We start from the raw sequence: 21,273 nt of genomic DNA, 5'->3' as shown, positions 1-21,273 counted from the left end.
ACCTGGAAGTTTCTAGTTTTATTGCTAATACCTTTTATAACATTATTTATATATAAGACAATTTCTGGAACATTCTTAGATTATATTCACACATGCATTCTAGAGATGTTTAGATTGAAGTATTACTAAAATGATTTATGATATGCAATAAATGAAACAAATTCGAGTAAAGAGTGTTGTTAAGATCTTGATATGAAGATAAATAGTTAAAAATATTTTTAGTTGATGGAAATTTAAGTATAACTTCTGTGTAAAGTTTGGTTGTAAGAAGGGATCTTTTTTGGTTGTCTTCGATGATTTGCGATCTGGGTTCACGTCGGAGTACCTCACCTGTACGGTTCGGTTCGTTTCGGGTTCCGCCCATCGTCCAATGGCACGGAGGGCCGCCGGCGGAAGATGGCCTTACATTTACGGTGGAGGGGCTGCGGCGGCTTAAGCTGCACCTATGACAAGTGCACGGGTTCATTTTACGCCGTCAGCCTCCACCTGAACGGGATCCTCAGGAGATCCTCCTGATGATTTCGCGTTGCGCGTATCGCGTGTGCCACCAAAGGAAACTAACAACGAACACGGCAACGATCGGAATGCTGATGATGATTATAGTTATAATGTTGTTGATGTCGGAGTGTCGCGTCGCGAGCAGGAGATGAGGTTCAGGTGGGCTGCCGTGGTCCTGGTCCTGGTGCTGACCGTGCCCAGGTTGGAAGCTTGCGGACCGGGCCGCGGGGGCTTTAAGAAGATACTCATCAAGCCACTTACGGCTCTCGTCTTCAAACAACATATTCCCAACGAAGTCGAAAACAGTCTTGCTGCTAGTGGTCCTTCTGAAGGTGCCATCGATAGGGACGATAGTAGGTTCAAGGACTTCGTACTCAATTATAATCAGGACATTATTTTTAAAGACGAGGAAGGTACAGCTGCTGATAGAGTTATGACTCAGGTAAGTCACAAAAAATTGTTTAAAAAAATAATCCTTGAAAATACACTCATCAACCCACTTGTTGGAGTTGAAGTGTTTTCGAAAAAAATGAGACGAAAGACAAATACGGATTTCTTCGATAATTTTAGTATAACCATTATTTTTACTTCGTAACAATAAAATATATTTATAAAAAAAGTCAATATACTTATAGATTGTATCTTATCAACATCCTGTTACCGTATCAATGTTATAAAAAGAAAAATTAAATATAAGTACAATTCGAATTGTGTTGCGTACAGTTGGAATGTGAAAAATGTAATTTGTTACATTTGCAACAATCGTTTTATGATCGCTAATTATTATTATAATTATTCAAACGGTGCGAATGAAACTCGAATCGGTGAGAATCGACGTCGTCTTTAATATATTCCGGTTGAATTATGACGCACTTTCCCTAGATTTATTAAACTCGGCGGCTATTTGATTATTTAACGCATTATTTGCACTCGTTAATGACTTTATTAGTGAACTTTTTTTGCATATTCATATTTATGCAATAAATACTTTTTTCTCAAAACAATTAAATTAAAACATTTAATCTGATTAATTATAATTATGTCACGTTTATCGACAGTGATCATAAAATTGATAAGATTATTTTATTGAAGCTTCTAAAAAATAACATACTCAATACGGCAATAAACTACAATAACAACATATTGTGTTCGTATTAGAAAAAAAATTCCAAGCTTTACAGTTTGTTGATCGCTTTAAGGTAATCCCCAGGTTACCGTTAATCTTTAAATTTTCGAAACACCCAGGTTTCGTTTTAAAAGGATTAACAAGGAGCCCGGATTCTATGCACACGGGACTCTTCTCGGAAGATTCACCAAGAAGATAAGGCAATTAATTCTTGGCTAAAGCCATCGGCGCCCGAACAAAGAGGGCCCTTTGCGAAAAAGCCACGTTCCCACGAGCTTCGGTATCTTCGTCGTCCGCACTCTTATGGCTTCTTTTCCGCTCCTTCATCGGTGTATCATATTTGCGTATCATTTTTAACAAATTTTTTTGTTTTTAATTTGCATAGTTATAATTAAGGTGGGTCAATATTTGTCTTAATTAAGTATTAGATCATCAAAACAATTTTGGGTAATAAAAACAATTAAAGAGAATTTTTTTCTACAAAAATGAAAATCTTGATATTTATTTGTATATCGAAATGTTGGTTGATAACCAAATCAAATATTAACTATTCTAATCTAAAATGTATTCTATAAATACGCCGCGAAGAATTCGTCTTGACCCAGGACGTTGTTATTGACGTTGTTTGGTTGTGGAAGAAATTATAGCTCCAGTTAGCAGATTTCGAGCTGAATCGGCCAGATAAGCGATACAATCACCGACAGAAATTTAGACACAACAAACAGTATGGGATAAACATCAGTATCGTGACTGTTGGTATCAGTCATTTAATCCAAACGCAAATTGTGGCAGTTGGGTCGTTGAACGAACCGGTAACGTAAGACTTGCGTACGGTGTCGGTTTCATTTTGCTTTATAGTTGCGATACCAACAGTTTCTAGAAGCGGAGGAGATTGTGAGCACATTGTATTAAACTGTACCTATGTGTATATTATATTATAACCGATTTCCTGTTTTAATATTTACTTACTTTCACTCCCTTTTCAAACAGAACGTGATAACAAAAAGAAAACTACAATGTTATTTTTTCTTTTCACATTTGACCTCATAAATTGTAATCATTATGTAATGTTCCCCTTGACTATATCGGGAGCATTTATGACCGGGGCGGTATCGGTATATGCGGAGTCTGTACGGTCTCTAATCTGCATATGACATGGTACCCCATTGTGCCCGGTCAATTGGAGAAAATAATTTCACGACGCGATACCCATTGTTGTGCTATCACAATATTATAATAAATAATCTCGGAAACTAGAAAGGAACGCGACGACAGGTAAAACTCTGGAATGTCGTAAATTGCTTTGTATGGAAAGAAGGTCGTGGGTCAAGGATGGTCACCACTTAAATCTTTTAATTTCAAATATAATCATACATTATATAAGAAATTTTTTGAAAGAAAACTTAAAAAAAACTTACTCGAAATGATTCCTCAAGGGCCATGTTACCATATTCTTTTGAAATCTTCTGGAACAAAAATAAAATCATTATCATATGCAAAAAATAATATCAAAGAAAGAATTAAAACGACTGTGTTTTAAGCATAACCATATAACTCCATAAAAAAATACACTAAGCCACAGCCAGCTCATTCAAGAATTAATAAAACCTCGAGACATTAAACATATCAAAGAAGAACCTGATATAGAAGACAACCTGAATTTCAAGTAAGTCATACATAACTAAAACATTTGTTAGATTTATAATCACATAAAAGCAGCGAGCACATCTCTAAAACGAAGATATCGCTTTATAATTTACAGCTTTGGTGCGATACCTCATCTATCTTACCCATCTTCAAAAAATATCCCAGAAATATTTCGTGAAACAATTCTAATCAATCATAATCACGAAGTTTTAATTTCATATTGAGCCTACGTGGATCTTACGAAGTCTTAATCGGATCTTAATTAGCGCTTAATCTGACGTTAATGGAATGTTGGCTTTGGATGTAAATAATAAATAATCAAAATTGATATCCCAGAAATATTTCGTGAAACAATTCCAATTTATCATAATCGCGTAGTTTTAATTTCATATTGAGCCTACGTGGATCTTACGAAGTCTTAATCGGATCTTAATTAGCGCTTAATCTGACGTTAATGGAATGTTGGCTTTGGATGTAAATAATAAATAATCAAAAATGGATTTCGCAAAAATTAATCGAATGTTTATTTATCAATACATAACATCCATTTGAAAGTTAACTAATCGCTAATCAGTTATTTATCATAATTCAAACGTTTGTATCATATCGAGTCTAAGTGGTTCTCATAAAAAACAAATCGGGTGTTAATTAACGCTTAATTTGACGTTGATCGAATGTTAATTTTGGATTAAAGTAGTAATAAATCAAAAATGAGTTACGAAAATATTAAAAATTGATCAAAATGATCTTTAAAACATCGATGAGTTTGTAATCATATTATGTTTAAGCTGAATCGAGAATTGAATCCTGAAAAATGTTTGGACGTCGATTCGCTTTTAGAATAAGTACTCTAAAAGCGAAGTTAATCAGTTATTTATTATAATTCAAACGTTTGTATCATATCGACTTTAAGTGGTTCTCATAAAATCTAAATCGGGTGTTAATTAACGCTTAATTTGACGTTGATCGAATGTTAATTTTGGATTAAAGTAGTAATAAATCAAAAATGAGTTACGAAAATATTAAAAATTGATCAAAATGATCTTTAAAACATCGATGAGTTTGTAATCATATTATGTTTAAGCTGAATCGAGAATTGAATCCTGAAAAATGTTTGGACGTCGATTCGCTTTTAGAATAAGTACTCTAAAAGCGAAGTTAATCAGTTATTTATCATAATTCAAACGTTGGTATCATATCGACTCTAAGTGGTTCTCATAAAATCTAAATCGGGTGTTAATTAACGCTTAATTTGACGTTGATCGAATGATAATTTTGGATTAAAGTAGTAATAAATCAAAAATGAGTTACGAAAATATTAAAAATTGATCAAAATGATCTTTAAAACATCGATGAGTTTGTTGTAATCATATTATGTTTAAGCTGAATCGAGAATTGAATCCTGAAAAATGTTTGGACGTCGATTCGCTTTTAGAATAAGTACTCTAAAAGCGAAGTTAATCAGTTATTTATCATAATTCAAACGTTTGTATCATATTGACTCTAAGTGGTTCTCATAAAATCTAAATCGGGTGGTAATTAACGCTTAATTTGACGTTGATCGAATGTTAACTTTGGATTAAAGTAGTAATAAATCAAAAATGAGTTACGAAAATATTAAAAATTGATCAAAATGATCTTTAAAACATCGATGAGTTTGTTGTAATCATATTATGTTTAAACTGAATCGAGAATTGAATCCTGAAAAATGTTTGGACGTCGATTCGCTTTTAGAATAAGTACTCTAAAAGCGAAGTTAATCAGTTATTTATCATAATTCAAACGTTTGTGTCATATCGACTCTAAGTGGTTCTCATAAAATCTAAATCGGGTGTTAATTAACGCTTAATTTGACGTTGATCGAATGTTAATTTTGGATTAAAGTAGTAATAAATCAAAAATGAGTTACGAAAATATTAAAAATTGATCAAAATGATCTTTAAAACATCGATGAGTTTGTAATCATATTATGTTTAAGCTGAATCGAGAATTGAATCCTGAAAAATGTTTGAACGTCGATTCGCTTTTAGAATAAGTACTCTAAAAGCGAAGTTAATCAGTTATTTATCATAATTCAAACGTTTGTATCATATCGACTCTAAGTGGTTCTCATAAAATCTAAATCGGGTGTTAATTAACGCTTAATTTGACGTTGATCGAATGTTAATTTTGGATTAAAGTAGTAATAAATCAAAAATGAGTTACGAAAATATTAAAAATTGATCAAAATGATCTTTAAAACATCGATGAGTTTGTAATCATATTATGTTTAAGCTAAATCGAGAATTGAATCCTGAAAAATGTTTGGACGTCGATTCGCTTTTAGAATAAGTACTCTAAAAGCGAAGTTAATCAGTTATTTATCATAATTCAAACGTTTGTGTCATATCGACTCTAAGTGGTTCTCATAAAATCTAAATCGGGTGTTAATTAACGCTTAATTTGACGTTGATCGAATGTTAATTTTGGATTAAAGTAGTAATAAATCAAAAATGAGTTACGAAAATATTAAAAATTGATCAAAATGATCTTTAAAACATCGATGAGTTTGTAATCATATTATGTTTAAGCTGAATCGAGAATTGAATCCTGAAAAATGTTTGAACGTCGATTCGCTTTTAGAATAAGTACTCTAAAAGCGAAGTTAATCAGTTATTTATCATAATTCAAACGTTTGTATCATATCGACTCTAAGTGGTTCTCATAAAATCTAAATCGGGTGTTAATTAACGCTTAATTTGACGTTGATCGAATGTTAATTTTGGATTAAAGTAGTAATAAATCAAAAATGAGTTACGAAAATATTAAAAATTGATCAAAATGATCTTTAAAACATCGATGAGTTTGTAATCATATTATGTTTAAGCTAAATCGAGAATTGAATCCTGAAAAATGTTTGGACGTCGATTCGCTTTTAGAATAAGTACTCTAAAAGCGAAGTTAATCAGTTATTTATCATAATTCAAACGTTTGTATCATATCGACTCTAAGTGGTTCTCATAAAATCTAAATCGGGTGTTAATTAACGCTTAATTTGACGTTGATCGAATGTTAATTTTGGATTAAAGTAGTAATAAATCAAAAATGAGTTACGAAAATATTAAAAATTGATCAAAATGATCTTTAAAACATCGATGAGTTTGTAATCATATTATGTTTAAGCTGAATCGAGAATTGAATCCTGAAAAATGTTTGGACGTCGATTCGCTTTTAGAATAAGTACTCTAAAAGCGAAGTTAATCAGTTATTTATTATAATTCAAACGTTTGTATCATATCGACTCTAAGTGGTTCTCATAAAATCTAAATCGGGTGTTAATTAACGCTTAATTTGAGGTTAATCGAATGTTAACTCTGGATTAAAGTCATAATAAATCAAAGATAAGTTACGAAAATTAAAAAAATTGATCGATATTGTAAATAAATATTCTAGAAGGCGATCGCTACTCAAATAATGATCTTTAAAACATCGATGAATCGTGAAAAATGTTTCATTATAAAATCTTGTTCTTAGGTAAAAACTTTGAAATGAAAGAAACGTATTTTCTCTACATATAGGTGCGAATTCTTGAATCCTTGAAGAACGTCGTCGTATTCCTCCTCTTGGACATAGTCTTCTACCTAGGGTAATACAATTAAAGTTAAATGCCACCGGATTTTCCTTTTCAATTCTCGTTGAATAGCCAGTTTCCGATCGGTCGATAGTCGTAAAATCGCAAACGGCGATCCAAAGGCATCGACTAATCGATCCGATGGGCTAATTACAACCCGATCGAACTATATACCGGCGATTTTAATGTTTCACTTAGGGCCGGCCTGTTAATCGATCGCTCTAATTGCCGGGCAGTTTCGCGACTAACTCTATACGCGGAGTTCGGTATGCCGAGGCCTTCCCATAACGGGACGTCGACAACGCGCGTCCTCGCGTTTTCCATTTTCAAGGTTACGCGCAGGACGAGCTTACACAGTATCGCGTGTACACGATCCGTAAGTCACCTCAGAGGTGGCCGAATAGATCTCGTCGTCCACTCTTAAAACGTTTTTCTTCTTCTTCACACAAATTAACCGACTAAAAATAGATCGGGGTTTAGAGATCGCGTGAAGAAACGTTGTAAAGAGAGAGGGAGAGGTGTTTTCAAATAGATCTTGACATTCCAGCTATGACAAATTAGCTATGGGGAACGGTAGCGAAGCTGTGCTGCCATAAGAAGAAATAGATGGGTAGTCATAGAATCCATGCGTTCCAAGAAGACGAAGAAGTAGAAATGAGAGGAGTTAGTTGGTATTGTGGACGCGTGTATAAACACGCACGACACCTAAACAAATATAAAGCGGGAGTGCGGCGTCTCGTGCGGCCGCGAACGCTCCTCACGGGAGCGATTATCATTGCCGGCACAAAACAAGATTAATGCCCCCTTTCATGGTCGTGAATGCGCTCACTTGGACCGTGGTGTGAATTATGATTGATAGCAGAGAACGCGTTTGTGTAAGGCTTTGACGCATCACTGACGTGAGTAAATATTGGCCGTCGTCGTCGTCTTCTTCCTTCTTCACGCCTTTTCTTCTTCTCCTACGTTCAGCTCCTCTCTCGGTAACAGCAAACTACTGAGAATATTGATGGATTGATGGCGGTGACAAGTTGGGAACACAAACGATTTTGATACATTGATGTTTGTTTCCCGTGGGAGAGGTTACTGCCCTTTCTTTTATTTATTTATTTTCCTCCTATAGAAATATTTGGTTTCAAGGAATAATAGGTATCATTAATTCTTCTGCCAAATAGGATTATCCATCTGAAAGTAACTTAACAGATCGATCGCGTTAAACGTGTAACACGTTACGTGTTCGAAGTGAAGAACTGGTCTTCACGGTGCATCGGTATCAATTTAATGGGAAGAAACCGTGTCGGTCGCTTAAGTGTTTTAAAAAGACCCTAGCGGACAAAATGGAAGATAGAAGCGCTCGGCAATCGAAGAAGAAGAACAAGAACGACCGACGAACGAAGCCGTCGTTTTCTTCGACGAGAGGTGGAAGAAGACGAAGAAAAGAAAACCGACGTAGCAGAAGGGAAGAGGAGAAAGGGGGGGCGAGCACGGAGTTCATGTCCAATTGTGCACAGGTAATAAATTCACGAATTAATAACGGAGCTGAAAATATTACGGCCAATGTCAAAAATTTAATTGCTTTCGTAATTTATGTCGGCTCCGCCTCTCGCCGCGAAGGGCGCCTTCTGCCCATTCAGTCTGGAAACACCAATTTACGCTATAAATTACTGCCACTCCGCTGGGGCACCTAATACCAGTTCTCGATTACCGGATCACCTTACCTCAAAATGGAAGCGCCGCTCCACAACCTCTCTCTCAAGAAAACACAAGAACAAGACGAAGAAGAAAAATGAAACAGCATCGAATACTCTGGATCTTTGCAAAAGATTTCTTCACTTTATTTCTTGTACTTTCGAGATCTTTTCTACACTATACTCGATTAATTCGAAATGTAACCTTAATACATTACCAATTTTGCTGTGAAATTTGAAGAAAATTATAATTGTAAGCGATTCCAACGAATGAAGAGTAAATCCTCGTTTCCAAACAATAGGTAATAGAGAGGATAAGAAAAAAAACGAAAATCTATATGGTTGTGGTATTCTGTTGGTGGAGCTGAAGAGACGCTATGGCTGACGTGGGCGGGAGCAATGGAGCAACCCGCCCCAAGCAAGACAACGTTTTTTGTTCTGGGGCCGAGCCGACAAAAGACGGTCGGTCCCTTTCTTCTTCTTCGCCTTCGTCCTCACCGCGGATCCCGCTTTGAAGAAGCGCGGGCCCATTGACGCCGGAAAGCCAGAAAAGTCTCCGAAGTCTTGGTTCCCACGTCGACCATCCGGTGTGCCCCCAAACGTGCAGTCCAACGGTCTGCCGGACGCAGTCCCCAACTGGTGGGGACCACAGGGCCGTCGGGAAATCGTCGGCCACAACGTTCTTCGTCGTTATCTGATTTAAGAGCGGCCCGGCCATGGCTGACTGGCGGTCATGGGCCGACACCGGACCGGCATTTCAATGAATAATTGGCCAGGGCCGGCCGCCTCTCGGACCAAAGGCCGAAGAAGAACTCTTCTTTCTTCTACTTCTTTCGAAGGCCATCACTACCTTGCCCCTACTCCCCTCAACATTTCACCATCATCATCATCATCCCATTCTCAACTAAAATAATAAATAATATTAAATATTATGAGGAAAAAATGTATGCTAAAATAAAAATTGTGATTATGTCTTAGAATTTGTTGTAATTTCTGGCATCATCGCACAGAAATGGCCGTCCTTTTCCGGTCGATCTAACCCAAACACATAGCAACCGAGTGAAAACGGCTTGCCGATCGCCATTCTAGTCGTGAAGACCTCCCCAAGAGAAATTAATAACCTGAAGGGATCGGTTTCTATGCCTGTGTGTGAGAGTGTGTACACAGGGCGGACGAAGACTTTTTGACTTCGGTTATACCTGGCCGCCTTTTGTTACCTCGCCTTTTGCGGCTTGCTTCCCATTGTCAAAACAGTGTAAACCGGGCCTGGATGCCTCACCGCAAACAACGTCCTAAGTTGTTCGACAAATAAGTGGACCCTTCTCTTCTCCCTTTAGTATAATAGAAATAGGTTTAAAAACGGATCTTTGTGTACTTCTTGGAATTTATAAAATATAAATCTAATAGCTAGTTAAAATGTGTAAACTTTAAATGATTGTTTTTGTAATAATATTCTTAGAAGTTCATACAAATTCGATTGGTGGTAATAAAACCGTGGTAGCAAAAACTGTTGAAATGGTCCTCTTTTTATACATTTGTAGTCGTCCAGTTACGGCTGAGAGCATGAATAAATTAATTTACATATATATTGGAAGGCTTTACGAGAACCACGATTCGCCAAGGTGCAAAAGTTGGCGCGGAAAGCACGATGGTGGATTATAAATCAAAAAGGCGAACCGGCTTAATAGATTTTCGGCCAGATCGGCCTCCGTACAACGTACATTTATTAATGGCCCCAGATTACAAGGGAAAATAAGTATCAGAGACGGTTGTGTTACCCACGCGCTTCACAACCGTTATTTATGGAATGTGTCAAAGTTGCTTCCTTTCTTACTTTTTCTTCACCATCATCATCATCATCCAGAAAGAATCGCCGACTTGTTTACGCTTCTTCTAAATAAGAAGGTCACCGGCATGGTGCAGATTAAGGCGAAAAAATGTCGCTTTTCCTTCGTACGAAAAGCGAGTTTATGGAGTTGTGTAACCGGCATATTCCCCGTGGAGATGAAAATGTGAGGATTCGTATGCAACCGACGACTTCGTCAGTTTCTCTACGCGCAGAAGAAAGTGCGTCGAAGACTATTACAAATAAGTTTTGCTTTCCGTTAACACTTTCCGAAATGCAAATTTGTATTATTTCTTCAATAAATTTGTAAATTTTGTTAGAACCTTCATTTTTATTTTGTTGAAGAAAGTTGCTTAAAAACGATTCGAACACCTGTTCGAGTTTTTACGCTCCAGCCAACCAAGTTAAAATTACAGGCTTCGCAATTTTTAATTTGCTCTTAATCTTGTAGTTCTTTTTGGGTAGCTCCGGTTGGCGAAGTCGTTCGTTATCTCAGAGGGTATTAATTTTTTACGACACCCACAGTTTGAAAGACAAAGAAGGAGGTTGTGCGAGTGAGTGAGTAAAAGAAGAAAGCACACTGATTGGTAAATTGAAATGAAGAAGAAGCAGAAGAAGAGGGTCTTTGAAGTTCTTGACCCAATTATGCGACCTAATGGGAAACCGGGGCAAGTTTGCAAACACGAGACCGGCGCATCAAAGCGAGAAACCGACGCCCATTGTCATCGTCGTCGTCTTCTTCGATGTCCTGAAACGATCCTTTTTAGCGAAGATAAATGACGACATGTTTACGCGGACAATGTCTGGTCAAGAATGGTCGGTCAGCGTGTGTTTTTGGGCGTTGACAAAAGGGGCGCCACGCGGCGAAGACGTCACCCACCCAAAAAATATTTAACTTTTCGATTCGTTTCGTTTTTTTCTTTCCGGCGTCCATTAGGTTTCTACACATTTTTCGTATTCTTCTTGGTCATCTTCCGCACTGTTGACACAAAAAGCCCTTTCGGCCCCGTATGTCACCGAAGCAAACATAGAAGAGAAGATCAGAGGAGACGGTCCATTGTGCGGCGTTTATTGAAGAAGAACGGTCCCTGGTGCCTCTGTAAATGGAAAATATTGTAAATATTGTCTCTCTTTCCTCAGCCCATTCTTTGTTCGCCAGAGTCCTGTTGACACTTTGCTCAGACGACTAAACGTGACGCGAAGCTTAAAATAAAATTTTCAAAAAAAACTATTCGAATTAAAAGAATTATTTATAGTTAGTTAAGTAACTTAATCGTTGTTTTGATTTTGATTTTATTACTTCGATCTTTTTTTCCCAATCCTTCTCCTCCAGGCGAACCCGGAATAACCCAGAAAAGACGTGTCAGAAAGTCCTCCGTCCTAAGTACACATAATTTAGGGTTTCACAAAGCAACATGTCCCCGCGGTGTGGTAATAATAAAGGGTTTATCGGGTCCGGATGTCGGCTATTTGTTTACCTGGTCGGGAAAGGTAGGTGATAAAATGGGAATAAACACGCGTTCATTAGCTTTTATCCTTTTTACAGGGGAGGGATTTTAAAAAGTCCAAAACTTATTTCGATTTATTTTAGTTCTTCGACATTCTAAAAGTAAAAATAAAACGAAAAGATAAAAAGAATCAATCGAAGATTCACAGTGACTTTCACTCCATCGGCTCAATACACACAAAAAGAAAACCAGCTTATCGAGATTTCTATACTCCTTTTTCGGCTGCGCCTTGTTCGTAATAAGAAGAAGGAAAAAGAAGGAGTCTTCTTCTACCGTTTCTCGCGTGTGTGGTTCTCACGGTACCATCGACAATCATGTGATCTTTGAATCTCGCGACAAATCCGACTTTAGGAGACCGATGATCTTAATACTCTTCGCTATGCAACGGTTTCGATTAGAACAGATTACGTAAACCCAGAAGTTTATCAGTCGATAATATCATTTAAAATGATTCAGAAATCATATCTTTTTAATTCAATGTACCCAAATATATCTTATGACACCAAATTAAATCAACTAAATCAGTTTGCAACACTGGCTATCAAACTCCAATATCTTTTTTATATCATTAATGAGTGCAAGGAAAATGTATAACAATCTAACGCTGAATAAGAACTAAAACTACCGAGTTTTTCTATTTTCTTCAAGAAAATATTATGGTCTATAGAATCAAAAGCCTTGCTAATTACAGAAGGCTACTTGCATATCAAAAGCAGCTATTATGTTTTGAATTACAGTAAGAAGTGCTGTGATTGTTAATTTTTTCTATATGTTTCATGATTCTGTTTTTTTATCATAGTTTCAAAAACCTTTGACATTATTGGTACTATTGATTTATTAGTTTTATCACTTGGATCCTTTGATTTCTAGTTGCATTCCTTCTTCCTCTTCAATTTGCTCAAGCCCAATAGGATCTTTTATTTCCATATTGATAGTTTGAGTTTTACCACTGTTTACAAAAAATTGATTTAGGTCATTTGCGTCCAGAAGAGAATTATTTTCTTTCCTTTGCGCATCAGTGTTTTGATCGATTATTGAAATGTTCTATTGCTCCTTTATTTATTAGTCTTATTTTTGTATGTTTCTTCTTTTCACTTTTATGTTCAAGAATAATTGTTGTCAATTACGCCAGATGGTTACGTAGATGCTAGGCCGAATATTTTTAGTTCTAAGTCTAGTTTAATGAAAAATGTATAACAATCTAACGCTGAATAAGAACTAAAACTACCGATTTTTTCTATTTTCTTCAAGAAAATATTATGGTCTATAGAATCAAAAGCCTTGCTAATTACAGAAGGCTACTTGCATATCAAAAGCAGCTATTATGCTTTGAATTACAGTAAGAAGTGCTATGATTGTTAATTTTTTCTATATGTTTCATGATTCTGTTTTTTTATCATGGTTTCAAAAACTTTTGACATTATTGGTACTATTGATATTGGTCTATTTATTAGTTTTATCATTTGGATCCTTTGATTTCTACTTGCATTCCTTCTTCTTCTTCAATTTGCTCAAGCCCAATAGGATCTTTTATTTCCATATTGATAGTTTGAGTTTTACCACTGTTCAATGTTCTATTGCTCCTTTATTTATTAGTCTTATTTTTGTATGCTTCTTCTTTTCAGTTTTATGTTCAAGAATAATTGTTGTCAATTACGCCAGATGGTTACGTAGATGCTAGTTTACTGTTTTTTTTATGACAACCTCAGTAAATGTATTTATAAATATATTATCTATACATCTTCTTCCATTTACACGCGATGGTTGACTAAAAACTGGTTTAAGTCCATGTTCTGACATAATAGATAAGAAATTTTCTTTGATTTTGGAGTTTTCATTAACACACATATGTTATTTTCTCCCACTATATATATATTTTTAACGTTTTGAGTTTCATTTACGAAAACATTTACTACTATAAACACAGAATTTAATTGCGGGATTTTTACTGAACTTGAATTTGATGAGTATAAAAGAATAAGATATCACTACGTTGCATATTTTTATTACACTAAAACTAGAACTAAAACATTTGGGTTGTATCTAGAACCATTGTAGCTGTAATTTAGAGACGTGCGACTAAATCCAAAATGATTGTAGTTCTAGGTATAGTGTTAGTTCTAGTATCGCACTATCACTAGAACTAACACAAGACTTACAACTAGAATCATTCGGGTTTAGCCGTCTTAAAAGACGTGGCTGAACCCAAATGTTTCTACTTCTAGGTCTAGTGTTAGTTCCACTTTTAGTTCAATAAAAATATAGAAGAATTTTTGCTGTATATAATATATATAAAAAAAGTTGTTTGGGTGATGATATATTTATTTATTTTCTTTTATAGAGGTGCCAAGAAAAATTAAATACTTTAGCCATTTCCGTGATGAACCAATGGCCTGGTATCAGATTACGAGTAACCGAAGCTTGGGATGAAGAAAAACATCATTCGTCGAATTCCCTACATTACGAAGGAAGGGCTGTCGATATTACCACTTCAGATAGGGATAGGGGTAAATACGGGATGTTAGCACGATTAGCCAAAGAGGCTGGTTTCGATTGGGTTTATTACGAAAGTCGGAATCACATTCACTGTTCAGTAAAATCAGGTAAGAACTTAAAAAAACCCACTTCTTTTCGAATTCCAAGTAAAAACACAACACACTACCGTTTTATTTTTACTTGTTTTCATTGCTGTTCTTATTGTGTCTATTTGGTTCTTTTTTCTTTTCTGTTAAACTCAAATTAGACACGCTTTCGAAACAAAGTAGAAACAAAGTGATTTACAACGCTATGCCAGCTACTGGGAGATGCTGAAGAAGAAGAACGCGTTTATTGAACGCGTTTTTCTTTTCCTCCCCGGAGACAAAACTCTCAATGAGATTTGTTGTTGAAAGCGTTAAAAGGTAGACAAATACGTACAGCAAACACAAAACTTTTGGTCGACTCGCTTGGTCTTTGCATTCCACGGTCTTTGTCAAATTGTGTTACACACATATGTGCCAATGTCAAACTATTATTTAAACCAAAAGAAAAAAATGAGCTCTAAAATCTTTTACCATAGCAAATTTGTCTTCTTATCGCCATATCGTTAATTATACAACGCGCGAGCAACGAGCCGCATCTAATCGACTAATTAATTCAAGTCGTTCAAAAGAGAGAGAAGGACTAAAACAGTTTCTCAACGCTTTAATACCTCGTTTAATTAATCTACAAGCTTGTCGATGTGTTGTTAAATGTTGTTAAAGGTTCAAATAAAACAATTAATTTTATGTAAATAAAACGTGATTTTTCGTTTGAAGAATAGATTATGTTCTTAGCGAAAAATCGTGACGATTTGAAAAGATGTCGATTTAAAATTTTAGAAAAACACTTATCTAGGATTTCAAAAATTTCGAATTTAAAAATAGAAACGACCACTTAAAATCTTTATTACCCAAATACAACTCATCCAAGTAGATGAAACAAACTAAACCCGATACAAGACTCGTTTTATTATACAACCTCAATATAAATCCTTTTTTTTTAATTTTCCAGAACCAACGCATTCAAAATACGGTGGTTGTTTCTCATCAGAAAGCACCGTAAAAACCTCATCCGGCGAAACCAAACAACTAAAAGACCTCGAAATCGGCGAAAACATCCTCACCTACGACTTGGAAACAGGTGAAACAGTCTTCAGCGAGGTGTTATTATTCTTGGATCGTAATCCGGGTGAAGTGCGCCGGTTCGTACACGTTCACCTGGAAACAACGCGACGAACATTAAAGGTGACAGCATCGCATTTAGTGGTGATTAAAGACGCGAATAACATTACCAGGACAATTTTCGCGGCCGAATTAAAAGTTGGTTATACAGTTTTGGTTCTAAAAGATGAAAACGCGCGAACAATAATTATGGATCGTGTCGAAAAAATTTCTTGGTCCTCGGAAATCGGAGTTTACGCCCCGTTAACGCGAACCGGAACTGTGATTGTAGATGGTGTTGTAGCTTCTTGTTACGCGACTATTGATAGCCAATTTATCGCTCATTTTGTTATGGCACCGATTAGAATGGGTTATAATCTCATGGAAGGATTTTCTAGAATGTGGAAAATCGTTAGTAAACCGATTAATGGATGGAGCGAAGAGAGAAGTATCAAATTGAAAGAGGAACCCGTCGGGGTTTATTGGTACGCTCAAATTTTGTATAAAATTGGAAATTACGTGATTCCCTATAGGATGTATCAGTGAGATTTTAAACAGAAAGTATTAAAGTTTTGAACGTTTTTTGACAACGAGGATATGGTTTTTTAAAAAGGCCAGTGATAAAGTGGATGATTTTTTTTTAAGTAGGAAATAATAGGAAAATAAAGTGTATATTAACGTGTACTTTAATGTATATAGAATTTTTTTATTTTTATTATTTTTCCTTTTGTATTATAAAACCGTTTTGTAGGCGAGTAATTAAGTTATGTAAATTATTTATGTAATATATCTGAATATAAAATATTTATCGTGATAACTTTATTAATTAAAAATATTTGCCAGTATTTATTTGTTTATTTTTACCTCTCACAAAAATAAAAATAAATCTTAATACAATAAAACCTCGATAACTAATAAGGGACCTGAAGACGCACGGCTAAACCCGAAACTTTCTTGTTCTAAGTCTAGTTTTAGTTCAATGAAAAATATGCAACAATATAACGCTGAAATAACTAGAACTAACACTAGATCTAGAATTTAAGATGGCTAAACCCGAATATTTCTAGTTCTTGGTCTAGTGTTAGTTCTAGCTTTAATTCAATAAAGATATACAACAATCTAACACTGCATAATAATTAAAACTAGAACTACAGTCCTATCTATACATCATATAAACAACTCGGGGAATACCCCGAGTTAATTTATGAACATAAAATAGAGCAAATTATCAATTATATCGAGATTTTACTGTAATAATAAAATTTCTCATTTTAAAATAAAAAAAAAGTTTCAAACCGATTAAAGAGATCATTGACTGATAAAACCAAATACAAACATAACACAAAAAAAAGAAGATAACTTCAAGATGTTGTAGTATTTGAAAAACTGTGAATTTTTTACTCTATTGATATCGATGTGTCAGTGACAAGATACGCCCTCATATTTGTTGAGAGATTATCAGCACGGTATGTAACCATCGTTGATATCGACCCATTCTATCAATATTTACATTTTCGTTACAGGACAACGTACATTTTATTATTGTACTCGATGATAGGGAAATCGGTTCAATTTAAACGTAAATATTTACGAAAAGCACGAGACAAAATGCTAATTATGTTATGTAACAAAGTATCGTTAAAAAATACGACGGAAATCGTCCTTCTGAGATAATCGAGTGTTTACAAATAGTATTCAAAAAAATATGTACGAAAAAAAGTGCTAAGTGCGACTAAGTGTTTCGTAAAAATCCGAAAAGATTTATTTAGAAATCAATAAAAAAATATAATTGCTCATATTTATGAATGAATGTGTAGGAGGTGTGATTAACAAACCATATACATAACAGATGTTCGATGTTATTTCATTTTTGGTTTTTCTTTATATTGACAATTTTTTCGTCTTAGATAACATAACCCATAAAATTTATTTTCCTCTGGTACTTTATGAGTAATAAAAGTTGTTTTCCGTAAAACGATTTTACGTAAGAGATGATTTTCGAATTATTTTAGAGGAAATTATCTATACATAATGATGCAATCTAAACGAAATTAAAATTGAATTTCCCTTTAAAAGGTTTTTTGCGTTTTCACCGATAAACATGTCTAATTAATACAAAGTGCAAATTCTACAGGTAAAGAGAGAAGACTTTTAGAGATCATGCTTGAAAATAACTTGTGGTTATTTATTTTAAATTATTTAAAAAAAGAATATAAAAAATCAAATATAAGATGTTTAGTTAACACCTTTTTAAACAATTTATGTATACAACGATAAACGTTTGAACACGATTTTCTAATTTACGTTTAAGTCACATCATAGTTAAAGACGAGTTAATGTTCTTCCCCTACTCTCGGTTAAGCTCAAAATGATTTATCGCTTCGGTTTCTAATAATAAACGCACGACCGTAGATCATTGTCTCTTAAATGTGTATGTGTGTCCATTGTGGACGTAGTGTTCATGGATATGCATTATGCGTTTCTATATAGCGCGAATTTTTTTATGCACCCACCCGGTGTCTAGCGGACAAATTTGGAGAGAAACTTTTCTTGTCTCTCTTTATTATCAACGGCTTTTAAATAAATTGAGCGCAAGTCGTTATTCGTTTTCAAGTTTCAAATTTCAATTAAAACCCAACAATTTACCACGTCTCACAATTTATTATATCTTGTTAAAGGTATAAAAGATAACAAGATAAATTGTTTCGTCGTTAATTTAATAGGAATTTTGTAATAATATTAAGTTGGAAATGAATCATTGATGTGTTATTAATCGAAAGTGAAGAGAATGATTTAAGATTTCATATTACGTCTTCGTTATGTTTGGTAATAAATAACGTCCTCTGTACTTCCACTTTTCACTCATTAATTCGTAACCGATTCGTTTATTTAAATTCAATTAGCATAAATCTTAAAGGTGTGTTGCCTTTGAATTTCCGTTTCATTGTATTGTACGCCTTCGATTTTGAATTTGTCGCAACAAAACTTTAATTATAGTAAAACCTCGATATAACGAACCTCGGATATAAACGATAAAAAATTTTTAAATGGGCTAAAGACCATCTTTGGTTCATTTTCAAGATGATCCTATCGGTGAGGTGATTGCCATTTAAATAAAACTGAAAGCAAAGAGTGATGATTAAGTAGTTGCTCGCAAAAAGCTACTTAGACTACCTCTTTATGATCGCGAAGTCATATTTTATGAAGCCGAAGTTGTTATTAATATTAAATATTCTAAAAATAATTAACAGAAACTAACACTAGCATTAGAACTGACACTAGACCTAGAACTAGAAACATTCGGGCTTAGCCGTACGTCTCTTAAGACGGCTAAACCCGAATGTATCTAGTTCTAGGTCTAGTATTAGTTCAAGTGCTAGTGTTAGCTTTTTCATATAACGGACACTTCTTTCCCCGTATTGATTCGTAATATCGAAATTTGACTATATAATTAAGTATAAAAATGATCTTTATTAATCAATTTTAACTTATGCAACAACTTTTCTTTTAAACATTACTTTGTTCATCTCTTTCTATCTAACATTATTAAAGTCATCATATTCGCCCGTAAGGAATAAATGTCATTTTACGTAATGCGATTTTCTAGAGACCGCAAAACTGCAACTTACTTAATTGATGCGTTCGCGCAACGCGTTGTCGACGAGAAATCGTCCTCTAATGAACTCGCAACAAATAATAAAATGCACAACGTGCTTACAAAGTCTTCTTAACGATTGATTGATGCCTCCTTAACTTTCGATTTCTGTTGTATGCGGTTATAAAATGTTTTTCTTTTTCAAGTGCGTTGATTGTGGGATGATGTAAGAAATTTACAGTCATTAGAGCTTTGAATGGATTTCAATGAGTTTGATGACCTAAATAATAATTTAAACTTTTCATTCTCCTTTTATTATTTAAATATTTATTTTTATACCTTTAACGCATTGTTGCACTAAATTAAATTTAGGAAAATACCCGCCCAAATACGTCGACCGACGCTGGGCGTCGCGATGCATTTAGTTTGAGTACGAAACTCGACCTGTGCACACCACAGGATTATTTCCCCGTCTTAAATGTTCCATATTTTTTTTTTAAACAAATAAATGTAGGAGTCTCTCGAAATAAACGTAAGTTGGAATAAATTTTTGATTTATAAACATAAAAATTTTATTATTTTTTTTACCATTCAAATTTTAAGGTTTATTTTTCAATTTTACTGTGTTGTTTGACTTTCCGCTAATTGATTTTCAAACGAGGCGGGTTTATTTATACAGGATCACATCGAATTTGTTTACCTTTGTTTTACTGCGTAAAATCTAATTTTATCAAGTCGATAAACCCACTTCTTTTACATTTTTTCGAAAACTTTAATTGAATTCCTTAACAATAAATACATTATCCCCACAACATAGTTAATATCAAACTTGGCGCAACCCGAAACTTGAACAATCGCGTTGATTAAGTTGGAAATTCGCTGCCGGAATAATAAACCAAACTTAAATCGAATAAATAACGATAAATCGAATTCGAATCTAACAAGAAAAAGAAAATTGGAACTTTTCCTTTGGGATTTCTCTTTGTGGTTTTATTGAGGGTAAAACAAACTGACATAAATCTACCCGTTTTATTTGCAATTTTACTCCAACCACGTACGATATACTCAGAAAGAATAAAACAAGATTTACTTCGGGGATTTTGAGCTTTAAACGATAAGAGTCACTGAAATAAGAATTTAACGTTAATTTAACGTGATATATGCAACCAAAAGAGCATTTATTTCTATATAACGTGAAAAGCCTTAATAAAAATGATAAAAACGTTTGAAAACTTACCATTAGTTTATGAGGTTATGTAAAACGTAATTATGACAGATCATCACCAATATTCCGAATTAACCTAAATAAAACTTACATAATTATTCACACGTTATCGTAAGATATATTTTATTATTTTCACTTACCTCAAAAGCGTAAAAAGTGAATTAAACCAACTTAAATCAGGCGAATTGTCGAAAACCTAACTCAAAAATTTGACAGTTCAATTAAACGTCACTACTGATTAGTCAAATCAGCAACTTGACTTATTAAACGTCAAACACAAAAAATAAATACATTTTTATTCATATATTAATTATTATTTCTCACAATAACTCTTTAACAATACAATTCTAATCAGTGAGTGCGTCGAATTACCAATATACATACCACATACCTTTTCTCTAATACAAATGAGAAATCGTTCAATTTAGTTCTGGGTCGTGTTAAACCGAAGGGTTATGTAGCACTATTAATTATACCTTTGTAATTTGGTTATTCAATATGTTTGGATTAATGTTTATTCAATAAGGTTGTTTATTTCTTTTTCAGGTCTGTTATTTTTAAGTACTATGGACAACGTAATGCTATTCGGCGTAAACCTCGGAGTAATCGTTGTTAATACAATTATAGTTTTAATGCTAATTATTTCCATTGGTTACTACTTGTACGTGTTTCGACAAGTTTGTTGCAATTCAAAGAAATACAACAATAAATTATATCAATTATCCGGTGATTCTCTTCCATTAACGAACGTTACGCACACATCAAGTCAACAACAAACCGAAATAGAAAGGATTTATTAATTTATTAAAGAAAATTAATGTTTTATTATTACATAAATGTGTATAAATTGATA

At 34.3% G+C, this 21,273-nt stretch overlaps 1 protein-coding gene and 1 long non-coding RNA gene across 2 annotated transcripts; one reads left to right on the top strand and one right to left on the bottom strand.

Moving 5' to 3' along the window:
* Positions 1–491: 491 nt before the first annotated feature.
* LOC111413674 (hedgehog signaling protein) lies at positions 492–16,233 on the top strand. The gene is made up of 3 exons (XM_023044715.2): positions 492–940; positions 14,262–14,523; positions 15,452–16,233. Exons 1-3 carry the CDS (start codon positions 647–649, stop codon positions 16,144–16,146), a joined length of 1,251 nt encoding a protein of 416 aa, XP_022900483.2. The 5' UTR covers positions 492–646; the 3' UTR covers positions 16,147–16,233.
* Positions 2,425–20,650, bottom strand: LOC111413677 (uncharacterized). The gene is made up of 4 exons (XR_002706200.2): positions 20,561–20,650; positions 20,433–20,496; positions 3,043–3,090; positions 2,425–2,500 (listed from the first exon to the last, which is right to left on the bottom strand). It is a non-coding gene; the product is annotated as an uncharacterized lncRNA (long non-coding RNA).
* Between the last annotated feature and the right edge of the window lie 623 nt (positions 20,651–21,273).

This window comes from Onthophagus taurus, chromosome 10 (genome assembly GCF_036711975.1).
Source record: "Onthophagus taurus isolate NC chromosome 10, IU_Otau_3.0, whole genome shotgun sequence".
NCBI classification, from domain to species: domain Eukaryota; kingdom Metazoa; phylum Arthropoda; class Insecta; order Coleoptera; family Scarabaeidae; genus Onthophagus; species Onthophagus taurus.
This window is presented reverse-complemented; position numbering and strand designations above follow the sequence as displayed.